This window comes from Ambystoma mexicanum, chromosome 2q, assembly GCF_040938575.1.
Source record: "Ambystoma mexicanum isolate Mex_15411 chromosome 2q, UKY_AmexF1_1, whole genome shotgun sequence".
Classification (NCBI taxonomy): Eukaryota; Metazoa; Chordata; class Amphibia; order Caudata; family Ambystomatidae; genus Ambystoma; species Ambystoma mexicanum.
Window position 1 is genome coordinate 312,658,992 of NC_090924.1, and position 18,969 is coordinate 312,677,960.

General features: G+C 46.0%; 1 protein-coding gene across 6 annotated transcripts in view; it reads left to right on the forward strand.

Moving 5' to 3' along the window:
- HAGH (hydroxyacylglutathione hydrolase) overlaps positions 1–18,969 on the forward strand; it is a 933,635-nt gene that overhangs the window by 687,496 nt on the left and 227,170 nt on the right. For all 6 annotated transcript variants that reach the window (XM_069647285.1, XM_069647283.1, XM_069647282.1 and 3 more), the window contains exons 6-7: positions 6,379–6,482; positions 8,465–8,566. In XM_069647285.1, the coding sequence (XP_069503386.1) occupies positions 6,379–6,482; positions 8,465–8,566 (206 nt within the window). The remainder of the gene's footprint in view (positions 1–6,378; positions 6,483–8,464; positions 8,567–18,969) is intronic.

The following is an 18,969-nucleotide window of genomic DNA, read 5'->3' on the forward strand; positions in this document are numbered from 1 at the left end:
ATACTCTATATTCCAGTCCGCCATATAACAGCAAAATCAATGTTCTCTTAGTCTAGTTTGACACTACCTATCCACACCTGTCTATCAATGTCTTAAGCAAGTCTCTAATGGGATACCACGCAATGTGAGACACCAGTATGCACACAACATCCCAATCACTTATCGTGCTCTTCCTGGGTCCGTGCGGCCTCTTGTTCCGGGCAGCCCTGCAAATCCAGCCATGCAGCCGCTTCCTCCGGGGTGTCCAAAAAAGAACATTCTACTTTTGTACAACACTTTCAATCTTGCAGGGTACAGTAGCATGTATTTGATGCTGGCCATTCGCAGCCTTCTTTTCACCGCCACGTAGCTAAATCGTTACCTCTGGACCAGCAGTGTATAATCAGGACACGCCGTAATAGTAGCCGCGGCTCTTTCAATCGTCCCTCCTTTTCGAAAATACTCCAAAATCTTCTTGCGGTCTTTATAGTTCAATATCTTAGCAATTATTGCGCAGGGGGGTGGGGGGTCCGGGCTTCGGTTTTCTCATGAGAGCTCTGTGCGCTCGCTCCACTGTGAAGCCTTGCAAAAGTTTATCGGCCCCTATTTCCTGCAAGATCAAATTCTCCATAGTCCGTAGGGTGCTGACCTTCCTCTCCCTCCGGCAGACCGACCACACGGATGTTGTTCTGTCTCGCTCTTCCTTCGGCTTCCTCTGCACGGTTCTCCAGGTTAGCCACTTGCTGTTTTAGTATGTGGACCTCCTTTGTATTTTCAGTGCTGATGTCTGTTAGTTTTGACTGTACTTTCCAAGCTGGTCGTTCTGTCTGCCAGCGCCCTGAAGTCTTGTCGCAGCAAGTTGACTTCTATCCCCACTGCATCTATTTTTGCCTCCAGGGAGGTTCGCAAATCCGCCATTGCAATCCCCCATGAGTCTCTTAGCTCTGTTATGGCCGTCAGTATTTGATGATTCTCAGTCCCCGGGGAATTTTCAGTGGGCGTGTTTGCGCCAGTATGCGTCGACGCCGCTGGCGAATGCTGTGTCTTGGCAAACGCCTCCATCGTGGGTTGTTTGCTTTTGCCCTTGACCACTCTCCCCGTCATTTTACGAATTTGATCACGTGTCCAGGTTCACTTCGGCTGTGGTGCTGCAAGTCTGTTCCTCAGACACGCCGTGACGCTGGTAGGTCACTTCAGGTCTGGGCTGTTCTCCTCGGCGTGCCCAGCATGGATCCGTATGCGCTGTGCCATATTTTCAGGTGGGTTATGTCCTCCCACGTTTTTGAATGGCTTTACTGCTTATTGTGGATCGTTGCTGGTCTCAGTTGGGCGATCAGTCTATTTGGCACTTTATGTTGCGTGCTCTGAGGCAGTACACCTGCCAGCTGCCACCTCGCCCAGCCTCGTACCTCGCTCTCTTCAATGTTGGCAATGTCTCAAGCAGAGCTGGGGGCCTTCCCTTTTCACCTGGCCTCTGGCACTTGTATTTGCTGACACAGTGATAAACTCAGGTTTTATTATGTGCTCAATTGGCGTCCCCCTTGGCCGATAGCCACCACACTTCGAATCTTGCCGCTGGCCCCAGATTTCATGCTTACTTGTAGGCTATGTCTTTGCCAGTGGGTCACGCCCGGTTCACTCCCTTGGTGCGGGTCCCAGTCCGCCTTTGGCTTGCAAAATCCTGTGTTTCCCTCTTCCGTTCCGCACGGGCGTGCGCTCATGTGTGCCGGGGTTCTGCTCAGACTGGGACTGCGTTATGCAGCCCTTTGTATTCCCTGTCCACCACGCCCTGCCACCCGTCGATGGACCAACGCGGCGCAGTGGTTGCAGTCCGCCTGGCAGAGCCCCACGGGCGGTTTCAGCCACGGGCCCAGGGGACACACGTTACTCCCCAATGATTCACCGCCACACAACAGCCCACACACCTGGCTGCTGTCCGGCGCAAGGGCCTTTCCGCCGCGGTCAACGCAATGTTCAGCGAGGCACCGGGCCAACACAATGTTCAGCGAGGCACGGGGCGCCTTGTTTGGTGTCCGCGCCGTCATGCACCCACTTATGTGATGCCAGCACTCGTTCTGGTTATTGTACAATACTATCGGTCATGTTCTTCATGCGGGAGGAATTCCCCGCGAGCCTCGCCGATCCCCTTTTCGGTCCCGTCTGACTCACAGTGTTTGTTCAGTTTAGCGAGCCCTATTTACCGGTCCTGCACACTCGGGTGCCTCTGCATATACTGGATCGCTCAGAGCACGGTCTTTGAGCCTCTGTTCCTTGTTTGCCCAGCAGCTGCTGTTCACACGGGTTGCATGCACACCAATCATGCAGCCCCCGTGTCTCTGGAGCCCATTACACGCGGGCAGCAGGGAGCCGCACACTCGATGGTCTTGAATGGCTAGGGGGGGGGCCGCGCGTGCTCCAGATGCCGGTTCCCACCAATCTGTCCATGCGACCACCGCCTTCACTACCTGGGTCCGCCCGTCACCTCAGGCTCTTCACGCTAGCTCCGCATCCCCGTCGGCGAACTCAGCTCACCGCTTCAAGCACAAGGATCCGCACATCCACCAAGGGACAGCGTTAATCTGTCCACTGCACGTTCGGGTCCGTACAGCTGTTTTCACTGCCACAGACTCATCTCCTTTGTTGTCCGCCATTTTGGGCACATTGTATCGGAGCTACTGCTGTTGCGTAACCCAATTCCTTTGAATTATGTGGCTGTGGCAGGGGCACACATTCATACTCCAATGCTTCCAGTTCTGTAGCGGCTTTTCAATTTTGAATGCGTGTTTCCAAGGATCGACGTCGGATTTCGGGAGCAGCTCTTCTCAGGCACGTCCTACTCCATGGCTAGTTAGCCATGCCCCCCCTCAGATGTACTTCTTAGTGCCATTAACTGTGATGACATATTGCCCAGAACGTACTTGGAACATTCTCCGGTCCTATTATCACTTCAGTTGGACGGGCTCCTGAAGCCCCACTACAGCTGGAGATTTAAGTCACAGGCACTACAAGACTTGGTCTTTGAGACCAACCTAGAGGCACACATTAAACTATTTTATGAAACAAGCACTGGGTCTGTATCTTCCTGTCAGATACTATGGGAAGCCTTTAAGGCTTATATTCGGGGAATTGCAATGTCTATAGAGCATGGCATTCTTAAAACTATACAGAAAGATATCAAAGACAGTGAAGACACTTTGCATCAACTAGAACAGATGCAAGCGACTTGTCCAACGGCCACCACTTTAGGGGAAATAAAGTCGCGTTGGATAACTTCAGATCACGCGCTGAGTGAGAGTTGAGATTTATGGACGCCCGAGAGCAGCGTGAAGATATGGTGAGGCTTAACGTCCAGGTAGGTTGCTGGTCTGGACCATTAGCCAAACTGAGGGCAGTGGCTATATTGCTTGCATTCGGGACACATCAGGGACCCTAGTACACACATTGATGGAAGTGAACCATGTATTCCAAACCTGTTATGCTAATCTCTACTCAAACAGTGATACCTGTTCACCCAACAGGATAAGACGGCTCCTGCTTTCAATATCGTCTGACGAGACCAGAGATTGCATGGACACACCCATTTCACCAGAAGATATCGGCTGGGCTGTTGATGCCTTGCCTTCTGGAAAGGCTCCTGGCCCTGATGGCCTCACGGCTGAATTTTATAAACATTCCAAATCGCATTTGGCCCCTCGTCTACATGAAATGTCTGGAAGCGCTTGAGAACCGGGAACTCCCTCCTACTATGAGAGAAGCAATTATTCTGGTTCTGTTAAAACTTGATTTGCCGGCAGAACAGTGAACCCCTCTCATTGATTAACTCAGATGTTTTTGCTAAAATTCTGTCCACTCGATTATTGCCTTATATGAACCATATTGTCCCTCCAGATCAATCGGGCTTTATTCCTGGGCCCTCTACAGCACTCAACTTGCACCGGCTCTTTAACAGTGCTCCACTTGCACCAGCTCTTTAACATCCTTGCCCAGATAGACCCCGAGACTCAGGCAGTTGTGGTGGCTCTCGACATACAGCTCGGTCTCGTGGAAGTTTATGTATGCCGTCTTATATAAATGCTATTTTGGCCATCAGTTTGTGTCATGGGTAAGATTGCTGTATGCGTCTCTGATGGCTAGAGTTTGGACGAACTGGCAGATTTCACCCCATCGCCAGAGGCACGCGACCGGGGTGCCCGCTGTCGCCACTATTATTCGCCATAATCATTGAACCATTGGCAGACTTAATTAGACACAAGCACAGGCATAGAGGGATTACAACATCTGGGGCACCCAAAATTATTTCTCTATATGTGGACGATGCAATACTATATGTGCGGGAACCCCATCTCCACTTAGCCCCGATTATGCAGGAAGTTATTGCATTTGCGGAGATGGCGGGTCTCCAAGTCAGCTGTACTAAGTCCGAACTATTACCCTTGACTGACGGGGCTTTAGAGCCACAAGACTTGCTAGAATTCTCCTGGCCACCCCGGGAGGTCAAATACTTAGGAGTCATAGTAACTAGACATCCTGCTACATTGATGAAATTATGGCGTCTACATGCACCACCTTGCAGCTAAGCTCCATGCTTGGGCGCGGCTACCACTGGCCATAGCTGGCAGGATTGTGTTGGTTAAGATGGTGGTTCTACCAAAACTCCTGTACCTCTTCAAAACATCCCATTGTGACCTGGGGTGAGAGTCTTCAAGAAGCGTGATGCTGTCATAAATAAATGTATCTGGTGTGGTGGTTCTGTACGCCTCAAATGGGATACGCTATCCAGACAGTTCTCCCAGGGGGAGTTTGCAGCTCCTGACTTCTGGATATATTGGATGGAGGCGAATTCACAGTATGCAGCCTTTTAGTTTGCAGAAGATGCCCATTACCCACATGTTCAAATTGAGAGATGTTCGGCTGGGAACGTGATATCAGATCACTGGGACTACCCCCAACGTTCACTGACCCATGTCCGTTTGACCTTGCAAGTGTGCCCGCGATTGCCTGGAGTAAGGTGTTGAAGCTCCTGGGGGTGCCCCAGCCATTTCATGGTGATTGCCCTATATGGAATTGTGTCCCCTCTCTTCCTAGAGTGAATGCTGCTATTGTACGACAGTGGGCACAAGATGGCTTGGTATCGTTGAAAGATATGTATATAGCAGGGATTTTTACTACTGCACAAGAGATGCATGGACGTATGCAGTGGCAGTCCATACAAAATACAATGGCTACAATATGGTGGATTGTGTAGGGCGGTTAGGGGGACCTGTTCGGACTTTCCAGTCATGCCGCCCAACGATTCGATGCTGGGACCTCCTCATGAAGGCCCACGGAACCCGCGTTATGGTCTTTACATTATATGGGATAGTACAGGATCACTCTAGGATTGCCCCGATCAAAGCGCGTTCCAAATGGGTGCAGGCATTGAATATGGACACCCGCAGGGTGTCCGTAAATTCCAGATTTCGCCTGATCCAACTCACGGTAGTCCATAGGTATCATTATACTCCAGTCAGATTGCAGGTATTCTATCAAACAGTGTCGGGGGCCTGGCCTAGGTGTGGGGTGGATGAGGATGGGTACCTGCACATGATATGGGGATGCCTGGGTATAGATCGTTTTTGGAGAAATATATGTACTGTTCTCAGAAATGCTAGATTGTACAATGGATCCTACACCATTTCAATGCCTGTTTCATATATTTGAGGGTTTGGGCGATCAACTTAAGAGACTTGCTGGCCTATGAATGTTATTGGCGGTGTGATGTATACTGTTATTGTGGCGCAAATCCACCGGACCGACTGCTAAGCAATGGCTTCACACAGTCACCTGGGCCTCAGATACTGATTATCAATGGGCCAGCATGCAGCCAGCTGGGAACCACCCTGTGGATATATGGCAACCCTTTAAGGCCTACCTGCTAAGAACTCGGATTGGGGTTCCTACTACATAATAAGACCTTGTTGTTGACTCAACTCCTCCCTAAGACTTATAACAGGGTTTGACTGCATCTGATACTCCTGCTGTTGCTCAGGCTCTCGCACATCTCATTGTAGATCACATCATTTGTTTACCTCCTATTGTGTTTTGAATGAATAATATTGTGTTGTTGGTACTGTTTGTGTAAACTGAGTCACCAAGCGCTTCAATAACGTACAAAAAATGAGAAAAAATAGCAAAGAAATAAGGAATATTATAGCATATAGAATTTACTAAAATACTGTTTCAGATGGTTTAAGTTTTATTTTTGGCTATTCTCCCCCCTCCCCCTTTCTCTATGCTGCCTCTTCCTCACCCATCTTCTTGCTCCCTCCCCAGCTCAGAATAAACACCTCTGGAACTCAATATTTCATATAGAAGAAGGTCAAGGTTTGTACTCACATTGGTCCGTATTTTGGTCTGCAGGTGACACGCTGTTTGTGGCTGGCTGTGGAAAGTTCTTTGAAGGGACCGCTGAAGAAATGTACAAAGCTCTGATAGAGACCTTGGGCCGCCTACCTCCGGAAACAGTAAATATTTTCAGTTTTATTGCAGATACCTATCACAATACAATGCACAATGTAAACTTGCCCAAACAGTGTAAGCTAGCACGAATTCACGAACTGGTGGTAAGCACTTAAAGCAGTCCGATTCTTTAGTCGCCAACTGAGCTTTCTGCGAACAAGGTTTGGATTTGGAAGCAGGAGCCGATGGAAATGTCTTCTGAGTGATATGGCAAAACAGGCAGTCGCAAACGTCAGACGAAAGCAATTTAATGATGAAACAAGCTTTTTATTTTAAGAATCTAGTAAATGTTGTCTTCATCAAAACTTTGTAAGAAAATGTGATAAACCTCAGTCTAGAAAGAAAACGTTCCTTTCCTGCTACCCTGGTTCTGGCTTCCAGTAAGCAGTATTCTTGGCTGCCGATTTGCACTTCTTCAGGAGTATGCAATTGCCATAATGTGAACGGTTTGGAAGCAGCTACTGTTATGGATTTAAATGTTGTTCCCAGGTATCTTGGGTAGTTGGAAATAGCATTGAACCCGGCCTCTTGTCGTTGCGTATCTGGGCAAATATCTGCACATCCTTGACTCCATGTTTGATTACTGAGCTGTCTGTCCCATGATTTAAACATGTGAAGCAATTACTACATAATATAAATGCTGCTGCACAGTTTTTTAATCCAAACCATCTAACTAGTTTGTCGCAGAGAGACCTGATTGCACGTCTGAAATCCGATATTGCTAATAATAGAGAATCTCTGTAACTTAATCTCCAGTCAAACAGGAGACGTGCGATAGTTGACGACCTTAAAATTCAGGATTATGTCTTGTTGATTAATCGTATGGAGGAGAGAACCCTGATTACTTGAGCGCATTTTAACTGTTTACAGTTGGGTACCCTTTTGGCATCCAGATCCGGTAATCCTAGGGCGCAGAGATGTATTGTGCGCAATGCAGATAATGAGGATATGGCACACTTTTTTTTTTTTTTTGCCCCTTATGTGATCATATCAGGTGAAAAACACTAGTCCCGGCGCTAACTTGTTTGGGTTTTTCACAATATCGTCCAGCACTGTGTTGTTGGTTAAAATCTGAAACCCCTTTGATCGCATGGGCACTTTTGATTTATATCAAACAATCATGGTGGTTAAGAAGCCAGATGCTCAAAAGACCAGATATTTGATATTGCATATTGAGCAAGATGTAAGTTATTGAACGTTTATGTTCATGCACTATCAAATGTTCTAACATCCTTTCGAGTGATAGATGAAAGGAAATTGCTAACGGGCATGGAATTATTCTCATCGGCATACATTTTATATTGTATTTTTCATGTTATATATTCATGTAATCTAAATGTCTTTATTTTTGTATTGCAATGGCACCTTATGAAATGTAATGGCATAGACAAGATATTCTGTCATTTTGGCTTATTTATGCAGCGTTATGGTTGCAGAATGTATTGCTGAAATCTTTTTATGGCGATTGGCCAAATAAAGTTACTAGAAGAAGATATTGTTGCTCTATAGTGAGCACCCCCATGAACGTTTTTAATTTGCTTTCAGATATTGCCAATGTGGTATTGTAGTGAAAGGCGTCCAGTGCCCAGCAGAGCAGATACCATTGTTAAGTCTGATAGTGTATCTGCTAGCAAAGCATTGTGTCTTAATTATGTAAAGCGCTCCACTTACCTCTAGTTATGCCCATACAATGCCAATAGTTTATGTAAAACCGCCCACATATCTGACCAATTAAAAGGTGAATCTAATATTAATTTATCTTATTTTGCTAAAATAAATTGCTTCTTGATCATGTAAAATATATTAAAGTGGTTTGTCAGCCATTTTTCAATCACTCGTATTTCTACGATTTAAATTGTGAAAATATGTATTTGCTGGTTATGTGGATTACTAGACAGGGCAAACAGAGTAATGCCAATTATACATTCAATACCTCATGGTCTCTTTTAACACAGCTATTTTCTTCTCTCATTTTCTTTTATTGTAGAGAGTCTATTGTGGACATGAATATACAATAAACAATTTAAAATTTGCTCGACATGTTGAACCAGACAATGATTCCATCAAGCGAAAGCTTGCCTGGGCAAAGGTAAGGACTACGTAATTCAACATCTTTGTTATCTACCAGCTCATTCAGTTTGACGAATGGGAAATACCCCTGTGACAGACAATAACAGAAAAGGTGAATAAACATGCTATTATAGTAATGCCCAAGCTCACCGCCCAGTAGAAATCTCGTCTATACCTCTGTAACCTTTTTTCATGGTCAGCAAGTCGGCTTTAACTATTTCGACACATTATTTCTGAAGTTGCTTCTCCTTGTTAAGGGGCTCCCTTTCATTATTTGAAATATGCCTTTCTTCAAAGTAAAACAACATTACAGAAATCTCCTTATTTTATTTCTATACAATCATTCTTTCTTTTTCAAGTTCTTCGAAGCATCTTAACATGTGATCAATTTTCTTTGGTGTGTGTTACTATGCTCTAAATTAAGACCAAGGTTAAGCCCCTCAAGAATATTTTGCAAACAGGCCTTTTTTTACAGTTCTTGTTGTTCACTCCAAAAAGTTGGACGGTCACTTTATTACAGCCCCACACTTCGTATCTTGAAGCATATTGTTCCCAGATTGTGTAGGGTCACTTTTTTTAACCAAGGCAACACTAGATCAATAGCTTACATCAGAAACCACATTAGAGCCATGCTCCTGAAATTCCATTGTGCTCAAGTCTTTCCTTGGATTGTCAACTTAAAGCGAGACCACAGGACTCAGAGGAGAGTATACAAGATTCCACTAGAATCCCCCTATGTTCTGTCAGATGATGATTATGCTACAGAAGTATTGTCTACTTCATGAATGTTGAGGCCTTGCCCTGAGACCATCTCAGGATATCCAGACCCATGATGTATGGAATTTCATATTTTGCGTTTGACTGAAAAACAGTAGTTGGTAAAGCTTTTGGTTGAAGGAGAATAGAACATTGTTTTTCTATTCACATAAATCAAGTTGTACACCCATTAAAACATTTTTTTTTTTAAGTACTAAACTCTGTGACAGATCTAGGGAATTCCTCCCCTGTCCCCAAATAGGAGCCATCACCTTTGGGAATAGGGAGGTGGGCCTGCTAAGCTTAACACCCCATAGGGGACAAGGCAAGTGAGATCCCACTGGGGACTCACCCCCCCCCCCCAATCCCCCTCCAAGAAGCGAATATCCCTAGAGCAGAAGCTGGTGTGGTTCCTGATCCTTTACTGTTTCTACCCTTGCATGAAGCACAGGACAAATAGATGGTACCACCTCATTGCAGGGAAGAACATAAAGGTCCTGTGAGACTGACGGAGAAAAAGAGAGTGAACAACACCAGCCTGGAGAGTAGCGCAGAAGAGGGAACCTCCACTTCGAAGAAGCAGCACCACACAGACATTGTGGATAGCGGAGGAGTGAGAGGGCCTGCAGACCGCTTTTGCCTTCTACAAGGCCAGAAGCCAGAGGAGCTTGAGCCCGGAAAACGAAAAAGAGACTTGACCGACCAAGAAGCGGTTGACCGGCACCTGCAGGTACTGACGCCGAAGTCCTGTCGAGCCTGGTGGGAGGAACTGACGCAAGTGAACCGATGAGGAAGACCACTGCGAAACCGAAGTCGAGGTTCCGCACCAGCCGAGGAGACCTCCTCCCCTGCGGAACGCCACCACAGAGAACAAGGTACGCAGTGCGTTCCGTGAACTGGGTGGAGGGCACAGAGAACCATAGATAGCCTAAAATGGGGTGAGAAACAAGATATCCCAAGAATCAATGGGAAACCAGATGTCCCAAAAGGGGTGAGAAACTAGATACCCCAAGAAAGGGTGAGAACCCTGATATCCCAAGACTGTGTGAAAGGCAAGACAGCCAAGATGGGGTGAGAGACGGGGAAATCCCTAGGTGGCTGATAAAGGAGATCCGAAGACTGGGCGTGAGAAGCGAAACACAAAGGTGGGATGCGAGAAGCTGAACCCCAAGTCAAGATGTGAGCAACAAACCTACTAGGCGGGGAGAAGAAATAAATGCCCCAAAGCGGGGTGAAACATCATATTTCAGGACTGAGTAATTACGAGCTGACCCAAAAGGATAGACTGTTAGCCCAGGAGGAGAGAAAGAATAGAGGCATTGGGCAAAACTGAACTTTGAACCATCTCACCAGGAAAGGGTACAGAGAGAAACTAAAGAGACATTTGGGTGGGGGTCAAAAGCTATCCACCACTTCATTTGACGCCCTGAACAGACCTAGTCTGGTTGAGTTTATCCTGTTAGTGACAGGGAATAAGATTCAGCGTAGTTTAGGCTTTGGACTGGGGGGTCCATTTTGTGTTGATCAGACACCCTGAGGAGCACCTACATAGAGATGGGGATTGAATAGGCATTTCTTTATTGAATCAAATTTGATGTATGAAATGACCTCTTTTCCACCTCGCCTCATGAGTCTGACTCCTCTTGAAACATTAGTTACCATGCTTTTTATTTCTCCTTACTGCCATATACACATAATCTAATTGGCAAAGGAGAAGGGGGGTCACCTAAATCAAACCGCTGAAGAATCAAGCAGGATAAGTTGCTCTGAATGTAGGAGCTCAATGAGGGGATAGGCCAGGCCAAGGATCATATAAAATCAGTCAATCTTTATTATACATGTATCTAATAACATTACACATGGTGCTGAGATCATGATAAAACAGCATAAAATCAGACAATCAGTATTGGATATCTCCAATTAAAGTGCATATTGATCTAGAAGGCATCCTATAAGATAAAGGAAACATAAAGTGCATAATGCAATTATAATTCAAGAACATATTGCACAACCCAATTCCAATCTCAGAAGTAAGCCCCATTCCCCATGACCTCTGCTTCAGTCTGCTTTTGATGCTCCTGCTGCTTCCTTTCGACCCACACCTGAAAGTCCTTTAAATATTTAAAGTTCCCACTCAGGTGTGGGTTATTACAACCACTAGACCACATACTACGGTCTGGTAACTCTAAACGCTGCTTCCATTTCGCAATAATAAGAGCATTATGGAACTGGACGTCCATAATGTTCTAGTTGTATTAACATGAAAATCTTCAATATCTTTAAATCCACTTTGTTTAGGGGATTTATGTGACATATATTTAAAGGAAGGATTTAGGGGAATTATGGGTTCTTGCTTAGGTTTATAAGCGGATAACCATGTAGAATCAGTACTACTAAAGGTAGTACCATCTATTCCCTTATTCCCTTATTCAATACATCCTTTCCATGTTCACAAAGAAGGCTTTTATATTTGGTACCTTGGACAAGTCAGGGAGGGAAGGTCCTACGGTGACAATATGCCATTAAATATTCAGGCATTAGCAAACCTTCATCCTCAGAAGAGGCTGAATTCCACGACTCTTGACGGAGTCACCCCATTTCCTTGACAACCATCTGCTACCATGTGATCCTCCCCCCTAATACCTCCCCTGTGTTTGGATCAGGTAGTTTCTGCCTTTCCCTGGCCACATGGGAGGAGGCTTTAGGCTGGGATTCTGGGATGAGACTGCAGGATTCATCACATACCCTTCCCCTAAAGACCGGACCTCCTGTTCCCGGTTCTTTTGCAACCACTGATTCATCAGCCTCCTCCATATTCAAAGAGGACTCTTGAGTTTCCGAGTTCCAAACTAGGTCTTCCGCAAAATTCTCGTCCAGATCCTTTGAAGACATCTTAGAGTAAGACACAGACAAGAGATTCTGAATTAACAATTAAACTTTATTAACTTAAGTCAGGAAGGAAGAACACCTATTATGCCCTATGCTATGGTGGGATTTCCCTACCAACCCAAAACTAAGGAAAGTCAAGCTCCAAAGGTTAAACTTGGGAATCTGTCTGTGTCCAAAACCTATGCTTGCCCTCACAACTAATCTTATACAATGTGTAGGGATGTCAGCAACCAGCAAATCAGTGTTCAACATAAAGTTCAGAGCTCTGTCCAGCTCACAGCTTTCTTCCAGCTCCCTTCCCCAAGTATAAAGCAGTTCCAATAAAAGTCTCAGGTTTGCCTTAAGTTCAAAATAATAGAGTTAACCAATACTCTGCGTTGCCTTCCCCAAGTTTCAAACCATAGTTCCAATTACAAAATATATTGAGACCCCGTTCTCGAGTCAATTAACAGGTTAAACCTCAGGCTTCCCTTCCCCAAGATTCACTTTCACTTGTGTAATGATATGATATGGCATTTATAATGCGCCTATACACAATTGTAAGGATATTTTCCAGCTTTCTTAAAAGTCTGCGCCACACTTGCGCCCTTTGCATATGGTTGGTCTTTGTACAAGAATGTCTTGACTGAAAGATGCAGTTTATTCACTTGTTACTATAACGATGAAAGCTTTATACCGTGGTGCAGAGTATTTGGAGTGCGCTCCAAGAGCAGTCCAGAGGAGTCAATGCACTCCAAATGCTGGGTTCAATCACCAGAAGTAGACCAGGCAGTAAGTATTTCCTTTTATTAGTTAAAATGTCATGGCCAAAAGAAAAAAGAGCACAACAAATACGACGTGTTTCGCGGTGCCCACACCGCTTGGTCACGTTCAGGGTGCAAACATAGGTGAAGGACTTTATAACTCACATACTCTCTATGGTCATTGCGTATAGAGTGATATACAATGCATGGCTAGCCTTGGCTACTTAGATATCAGTTTGGATATCTTGGAACGGTGAAAAGGTAAGATGAGGCGTGCATCCAGTGGGCAAAGTATGTACTATGCTGGCTGTGTTCCAAGTTTAAATACAGACAATTTGAAAATGCATCAAAGGCGTAGTTTGCACATCATACCATTCATATATATGATATCTGCTGTTATAAGTAAAAGCATTTACATTGTTGGCAGACTCCTAACTTCATATATTGGAATGATTAACCATTATGGTCCCTAATACGTAAACGTTCATGGAGCAGAAAGCATCTCAATTCTGCACTAATGGCATGAATAGACTCAAGATATGGTTGCAATGAAAACTCCTCGAGGATCAACATTTTTTCTCCCGTTTATCTAGGAAAACCTCTGTTATAGAAGGCAGATCTGTAATTGTATGTCAACACAGTCTGCAGTTTGTATTAATACGTAGTCAGTTTACTATGCTGGCTACCATTGATAATACTCTGGTAGATCACTGGACTCTGTACAATTTGTGCATGATGTTGCCAATGGTACAAATGATCTTACTAAAGTGCATGGTGCGTCTAGCAACTGTATGTGCAAAGATGCTATTAGTACAAGTTACCTTGTTAAAGTGCATAATGCTTCTAGCAGCTATAGGTGCAAGTATGCCATTAGCTGCCTAGTCTTAATAAAGTGCTTAGTGCTTATAGCAGCTGAGTAATTATTCATTCATTACAGAATGCATAAAGTGCTAAGTGCTTGAAATAGCCGCAATTCATAAGGTGCTAGGTACTCACTTCTGTACATGTAAAAAGTGCTTTTGCAATACATATAGTTAAGATCAGAAGCGGCGCTATCTAGTCCTTCCGCATCATTAAACGCCTAAAATACCTGATGTCTTCATGTTCAGCCAAGGCTAATGGAGATTAAAACAAAGAGTATGCAATAAGATAATAAAACCAACTGTCCTATTTGTCTATATGTAATAGCAAAAACTTTGCCCACCCTGCAAGAAAGAACAAGATTAAAATATATTGGCAAATGTGGGAGATCTGGGATACATTCAATTTGTCATTATAAAATATATCATTACATTCCTAATAACTCTACCCCCATTGCAATAGAAAACCAGTCCCTGCCTCTAAAATGTTCAAGCATTAGATATTCCATTGTTGTGTTCATGTATTATAGTTGATACCCACCATATTACATACATGAATATGAATCCCTATACCTAGCTCAAATAAGTGCAGCTACTGTCCAAAACAAATCAATGTAATGTGAAGGTACAGGGCTATGGTATCCCTTAATCTCAAATTAAATGCATGTTAGATCAGCTCCAATTATCATCTTCAGGTGCCCAAGAAAGTGTAAAGTTCCTCGTCTAGATTGTGACCCCTCGGTCTCTTGGTTTCCAGGTCCAAGATGTATTTGGTCTCAAATTGAGGAGGAGCTCTCAATTCCCTCCCCTAGGTGCTTTGCGGACAGTATGTATGCCAAAGTAGGCGAAACCTTCTAGTTTGCCTCTGTGTTTCTCTTGAAAATGTAAATCCATAGGTTATGTAGGGTCAACGTTTTTAATAGCTCTGATATGTTGAAGCACCCTCAGTTTTAATTTACCAATTATTGTGCTCCCTACATACCATTTATCACACGGGCAAGTGAGTACCTATATATCTATGCACAAACTTGTCAGATCCAGATGGCAGTTTATTTTGGTTCTGCCATTTTGAGGCTGGAAACTTTTTCACGTATTGGGCATCAACATATGAGTCGCCCTACGACATATTTTTACTACTTCAGCAGTACAGTGTCTCTTTCGAGGACTTCTGATTTATGAGAACAGTGACGCCTGAACATACTTACAAACGATTAATACCTGGCAGGAACCGATATTTGGAGCTTTGCCTTGAAAAAGACCTGTGGAGGTCGAAACACGTGTTGGCATACTACTCTGACTTCTGAAAATGGACCCTTGATTATGGACATTATTAAATATTGAAAATACAACCTTGAGATCTCTGAGTTGCATCTTTGAGGACTTTGCTTCACTGGCAACCTTGAATACTATCATTGAAAGTCTTGGACCCTATTTCTGATGCTAGCAGCGCACTCATGTGGTGGAACACTAATGTTCCTCTTCTGTGATTAGTAGGTGTTGAGGTGCCTACTTGTTTCATCTGAGTGCTGCAGTTAGCAGTGGTACAATATTAAGCAGTTGTGCATGTAATTGATTTGCTCAAGCGCTTCCATTCCCAGGCACACCTCAGCTATACTGTTTGTACATATATAACATACTCGCTTTTGCAAGTGATCCTCGACTTAATCGTGACATTTTTTAGTAGTATGGGATGTAAATAGTCTTTGGTGTTTTTAGCAAATCTACATGCCATATATATATATTTCTGAGGCTTGTGGAATCTGCTTAGATCACATGCTGTGCATAGGCCGACATCTAGTGGAAGCTGCGGAGTATTACAGTTTGTTTTTCGAAACTCGAAAATGGGCGTCGACACAGGGCATGCCAGTAATACTATCCCTAGTGTGACGTCCACTGTACCCATGATCCCTCACGCGTGTAGGACCCTCAGATTGTTTTTTTCCGCCATACTGGTCGGAAGCATTTCACGGAGTTCCCTGGCCTTAGCCATACTTTTGCTAAATATTGCTATATTTACCCATTTATCCACCCCAACGTCGAGTCACCGAACTTCCACACTCGACGCCGGCCCGGAGAAGAATTCCCGTCGACAGCTGCACGACGGATTTGGGCCTCGGAAGGCCTCCGGCCTCGGCCCGGGCCTTGGAAGGCCTCTGGCCTCGGCCCTGCAAGTAGGGAGAGTGGCGGGTGGACATACTCTACACTCTTTTGGTATATTCTTATATATTCCTACACTTACTAGCCCGCTGCCACAAGGTGCGTATGGAGGGTACCCCTTTCCAATTCTGCCCTAAGTACAACCGCAAGTACCCTTGGGTCGACAGGCACACCACGTGCAATCTCTGCTTGCCGAGGGACCACCCAGAGGTGAACTGCAGAGCGTGTAGTAGGTTTAAACCGAAAACACTTAAGGACCATTCGATCAAGCGTTGGGCCCACCACGCCAGGCGTCAGGAGGCCATGGCAGCGGAGGGCACCTTCAGCGATGGCAGCGACGCTGTGCTTTTAGACGGCGAGGGCAACGTGGCGTCAAGAGACAGGCGAGCGCAAGTCCCCGACCTCGGAAGGTCGTCCGGCAGGGCAGCTATGGGGAAGACCCCCGGCGACACAAGCGCTACCCACAGCACTTCCACAAAGCACATGAAGTCCAACCGAGACTCGACACGCACGTCGAGTTCTCGGAAAGAGGCATATAGAGAACGGTCCGAATCGGTGTCCTCAGGGCGTTCTCGATCTAGATCGCTGCATGACTCCAGGCAATCATCCACTGTTGTGCCTCGCTCCCCAAGGTAACAGAAGTTCGATCGTCTGAAGACGAAGCCGACTTCCATCCCCAGACCGCACTCCAGGAGTCGGCGCCCGCAGACCGCATTACGGCAGCTCTCGAGTCCCTACCTCCACATTCTAAAGATAGGGACACTACCCCCGAACCTCGACGCCAGGCGTCGGAAGGCTCCGGAGGGGCGAAAAAACAGGGAAAACACTCTTCCGCCCACGGGGAGGGGGGAAAACAGAGGAAGCAGTCTCAGCCTCCTCACACACCTCAAAAACTTCCCACTCCACATAAACAGACAGACAAGTCCCAGTCCTCTGTTATCCCAAGCACACCTGCTAAAACCAGTAAGTCCAGTCAGGATAAGGCAGAGAAAGCCCCAGAAAAGATCATTCCCAGTTCTAGAGAATGGTCTAGTGATGACATAGACAGGGTTATGTCAAGGATGTCTTCATTGGCAGATTTTTACACAAAAAACCCTGAAAACTTTCTCTCCTATACTCCCGAGGGGTCAGCACCCTCAGGCTCTAAGGATCCAATACCTCCAAGTAAGAAGTCCCGGTTTGAAGCCCCAACACAGTCTTCGGACCCCTTCTATATACAGCCCTACTCCCAATATCAAGGGGATACATCCTTTTGTGAGGATCCAGATTTGGGCATGTTGGAAGAGCAAACTGGTACGGGCTACTTTGGGGATGATGAGGACCAAGAAGAGGAAGAGGGAGACCCTGAGACCTACTGAGTAGATTCCCCAGTAGAGAAAGAACCCCCGATTACCGACTCCCCTGTCGACAATCAACCTCTCCTGAATGAAGTTCTGTCCCGAGCGGCAGAACATTTCCACATGGACACCCAGGGTGCTCAAGAGGAAAGAGACTTTGCAGAAGAGTTAGTGGGAGAAAGGAGGCCTGTTGCTCAGGCCATCCCTATCCTTAAGTCTATTCAGAGAAGAATAGACCCTTCACTTTTAAATCCTAACCTCACCAGGGCAGTGAACCCCAGAATTGAGAAACTTTTCAGGGCAGCCCAATCAGACCCACTGTGTATAAGGGGGGCATCTGAAACCGGACTCCCTGGTTGTTACTAACACCCGTAAGAGGGCTGGCACACCCTTGTCATCGTCCGAAGCTCCTCCCGACAAGGAGAGCAAGAAACTGTATGGTTTGGGCAGGAAAGTAGCCTCCACTTCCGCCTACCAGGCAAGGATTGCCAACTCCACCACTGAATCGGTGTCCTCTGGGCGTTCTCGATCGCCGCATGACTCCAGGCAGCCATCCACTGTTGCCAAAAGTGCCTCGCTCCCTAAGGTAACGGAGGTTCGATCGTCGGAAGACGAAGCCGACCTCTATCCCCAGGCCGCACTCCAGGAGTCGGCGTAAGCAGACCGTGTAACGGCGGTTCCCGAGTCCCAACCTCCACACTCGAGAGATAGGGACACTAACCCCGAACCTCGACGCCAGACGTCAAAAAGCTCCGGAGGGGCGAAAAAACAGGGAAAACACTCTTCCACCCACGGGGAGGGGGGAAAACAACAAAAGAAGCATTCTCTACCTTCTTCCACCCCATAAGCAGTCAGACAGGTCACAGTCTTCTACTCCACAGAAACAGACAGACAAGTCTCAGTCTTCTGTCATTTTAAAGACCCCTGCACAAACCCATAGGTCCAGTCCGGATAGAACAGGGAAACTCTCCCAGGAAAGTGTCATTCCCAGCTCGAAGGAATGGTCTAGTGCCGGCATAGAGTTATGTCTAGGATGTCTTCATTGGCAGACTTCTATGCCAAGAATCCTGAGCACTTCCTCTCATATACCCCTGACGGGGCATCACCCTCAGGCTCTAGGGAACCGATACCCCCAAGTAAGAAGTCCCGGGTTGAAACACCAACACGGTCTTCGGACCCTTTCTGTATACAGCCCTACTCTCAATATAATGAGGATCCACCTTTTATTGAGGATCCAGATTTGGGCATGTTGGGAATACCAAACTGGGACGGGCTGCTATGGGGATGACGAGGACCAAGAGGAGGACGAGGACGACCCAGAAACTTACAGGGTTGACTCCCCAGTAGACAAAGAACCCCCGGTTACCGACTCCCCTGTCGACAACCAACCTCTCCTGAATGAAGTTCTGTCCAGGGCGGCAGAACACTTCCACATTGACACCCAGGGAGCATAGGAAGAGAGGGACTTTGCCGAGGAATTAGTGGGAGAAAGGAGACCTGTTGCCCAGGCCATCCCGATCCTCAAATCTATACATAGGAGAATAGACCCTTCCCTTGTAAATCCTAACCTCACCAGGGCAGTGAACCCCAGGATCGAGAAACTATTCAGGGCAGCCCAATCAGACCCACTGTACATAAGGGGGTATCTGAAACCGGACTCCCTGGTAGTGACAAACACCC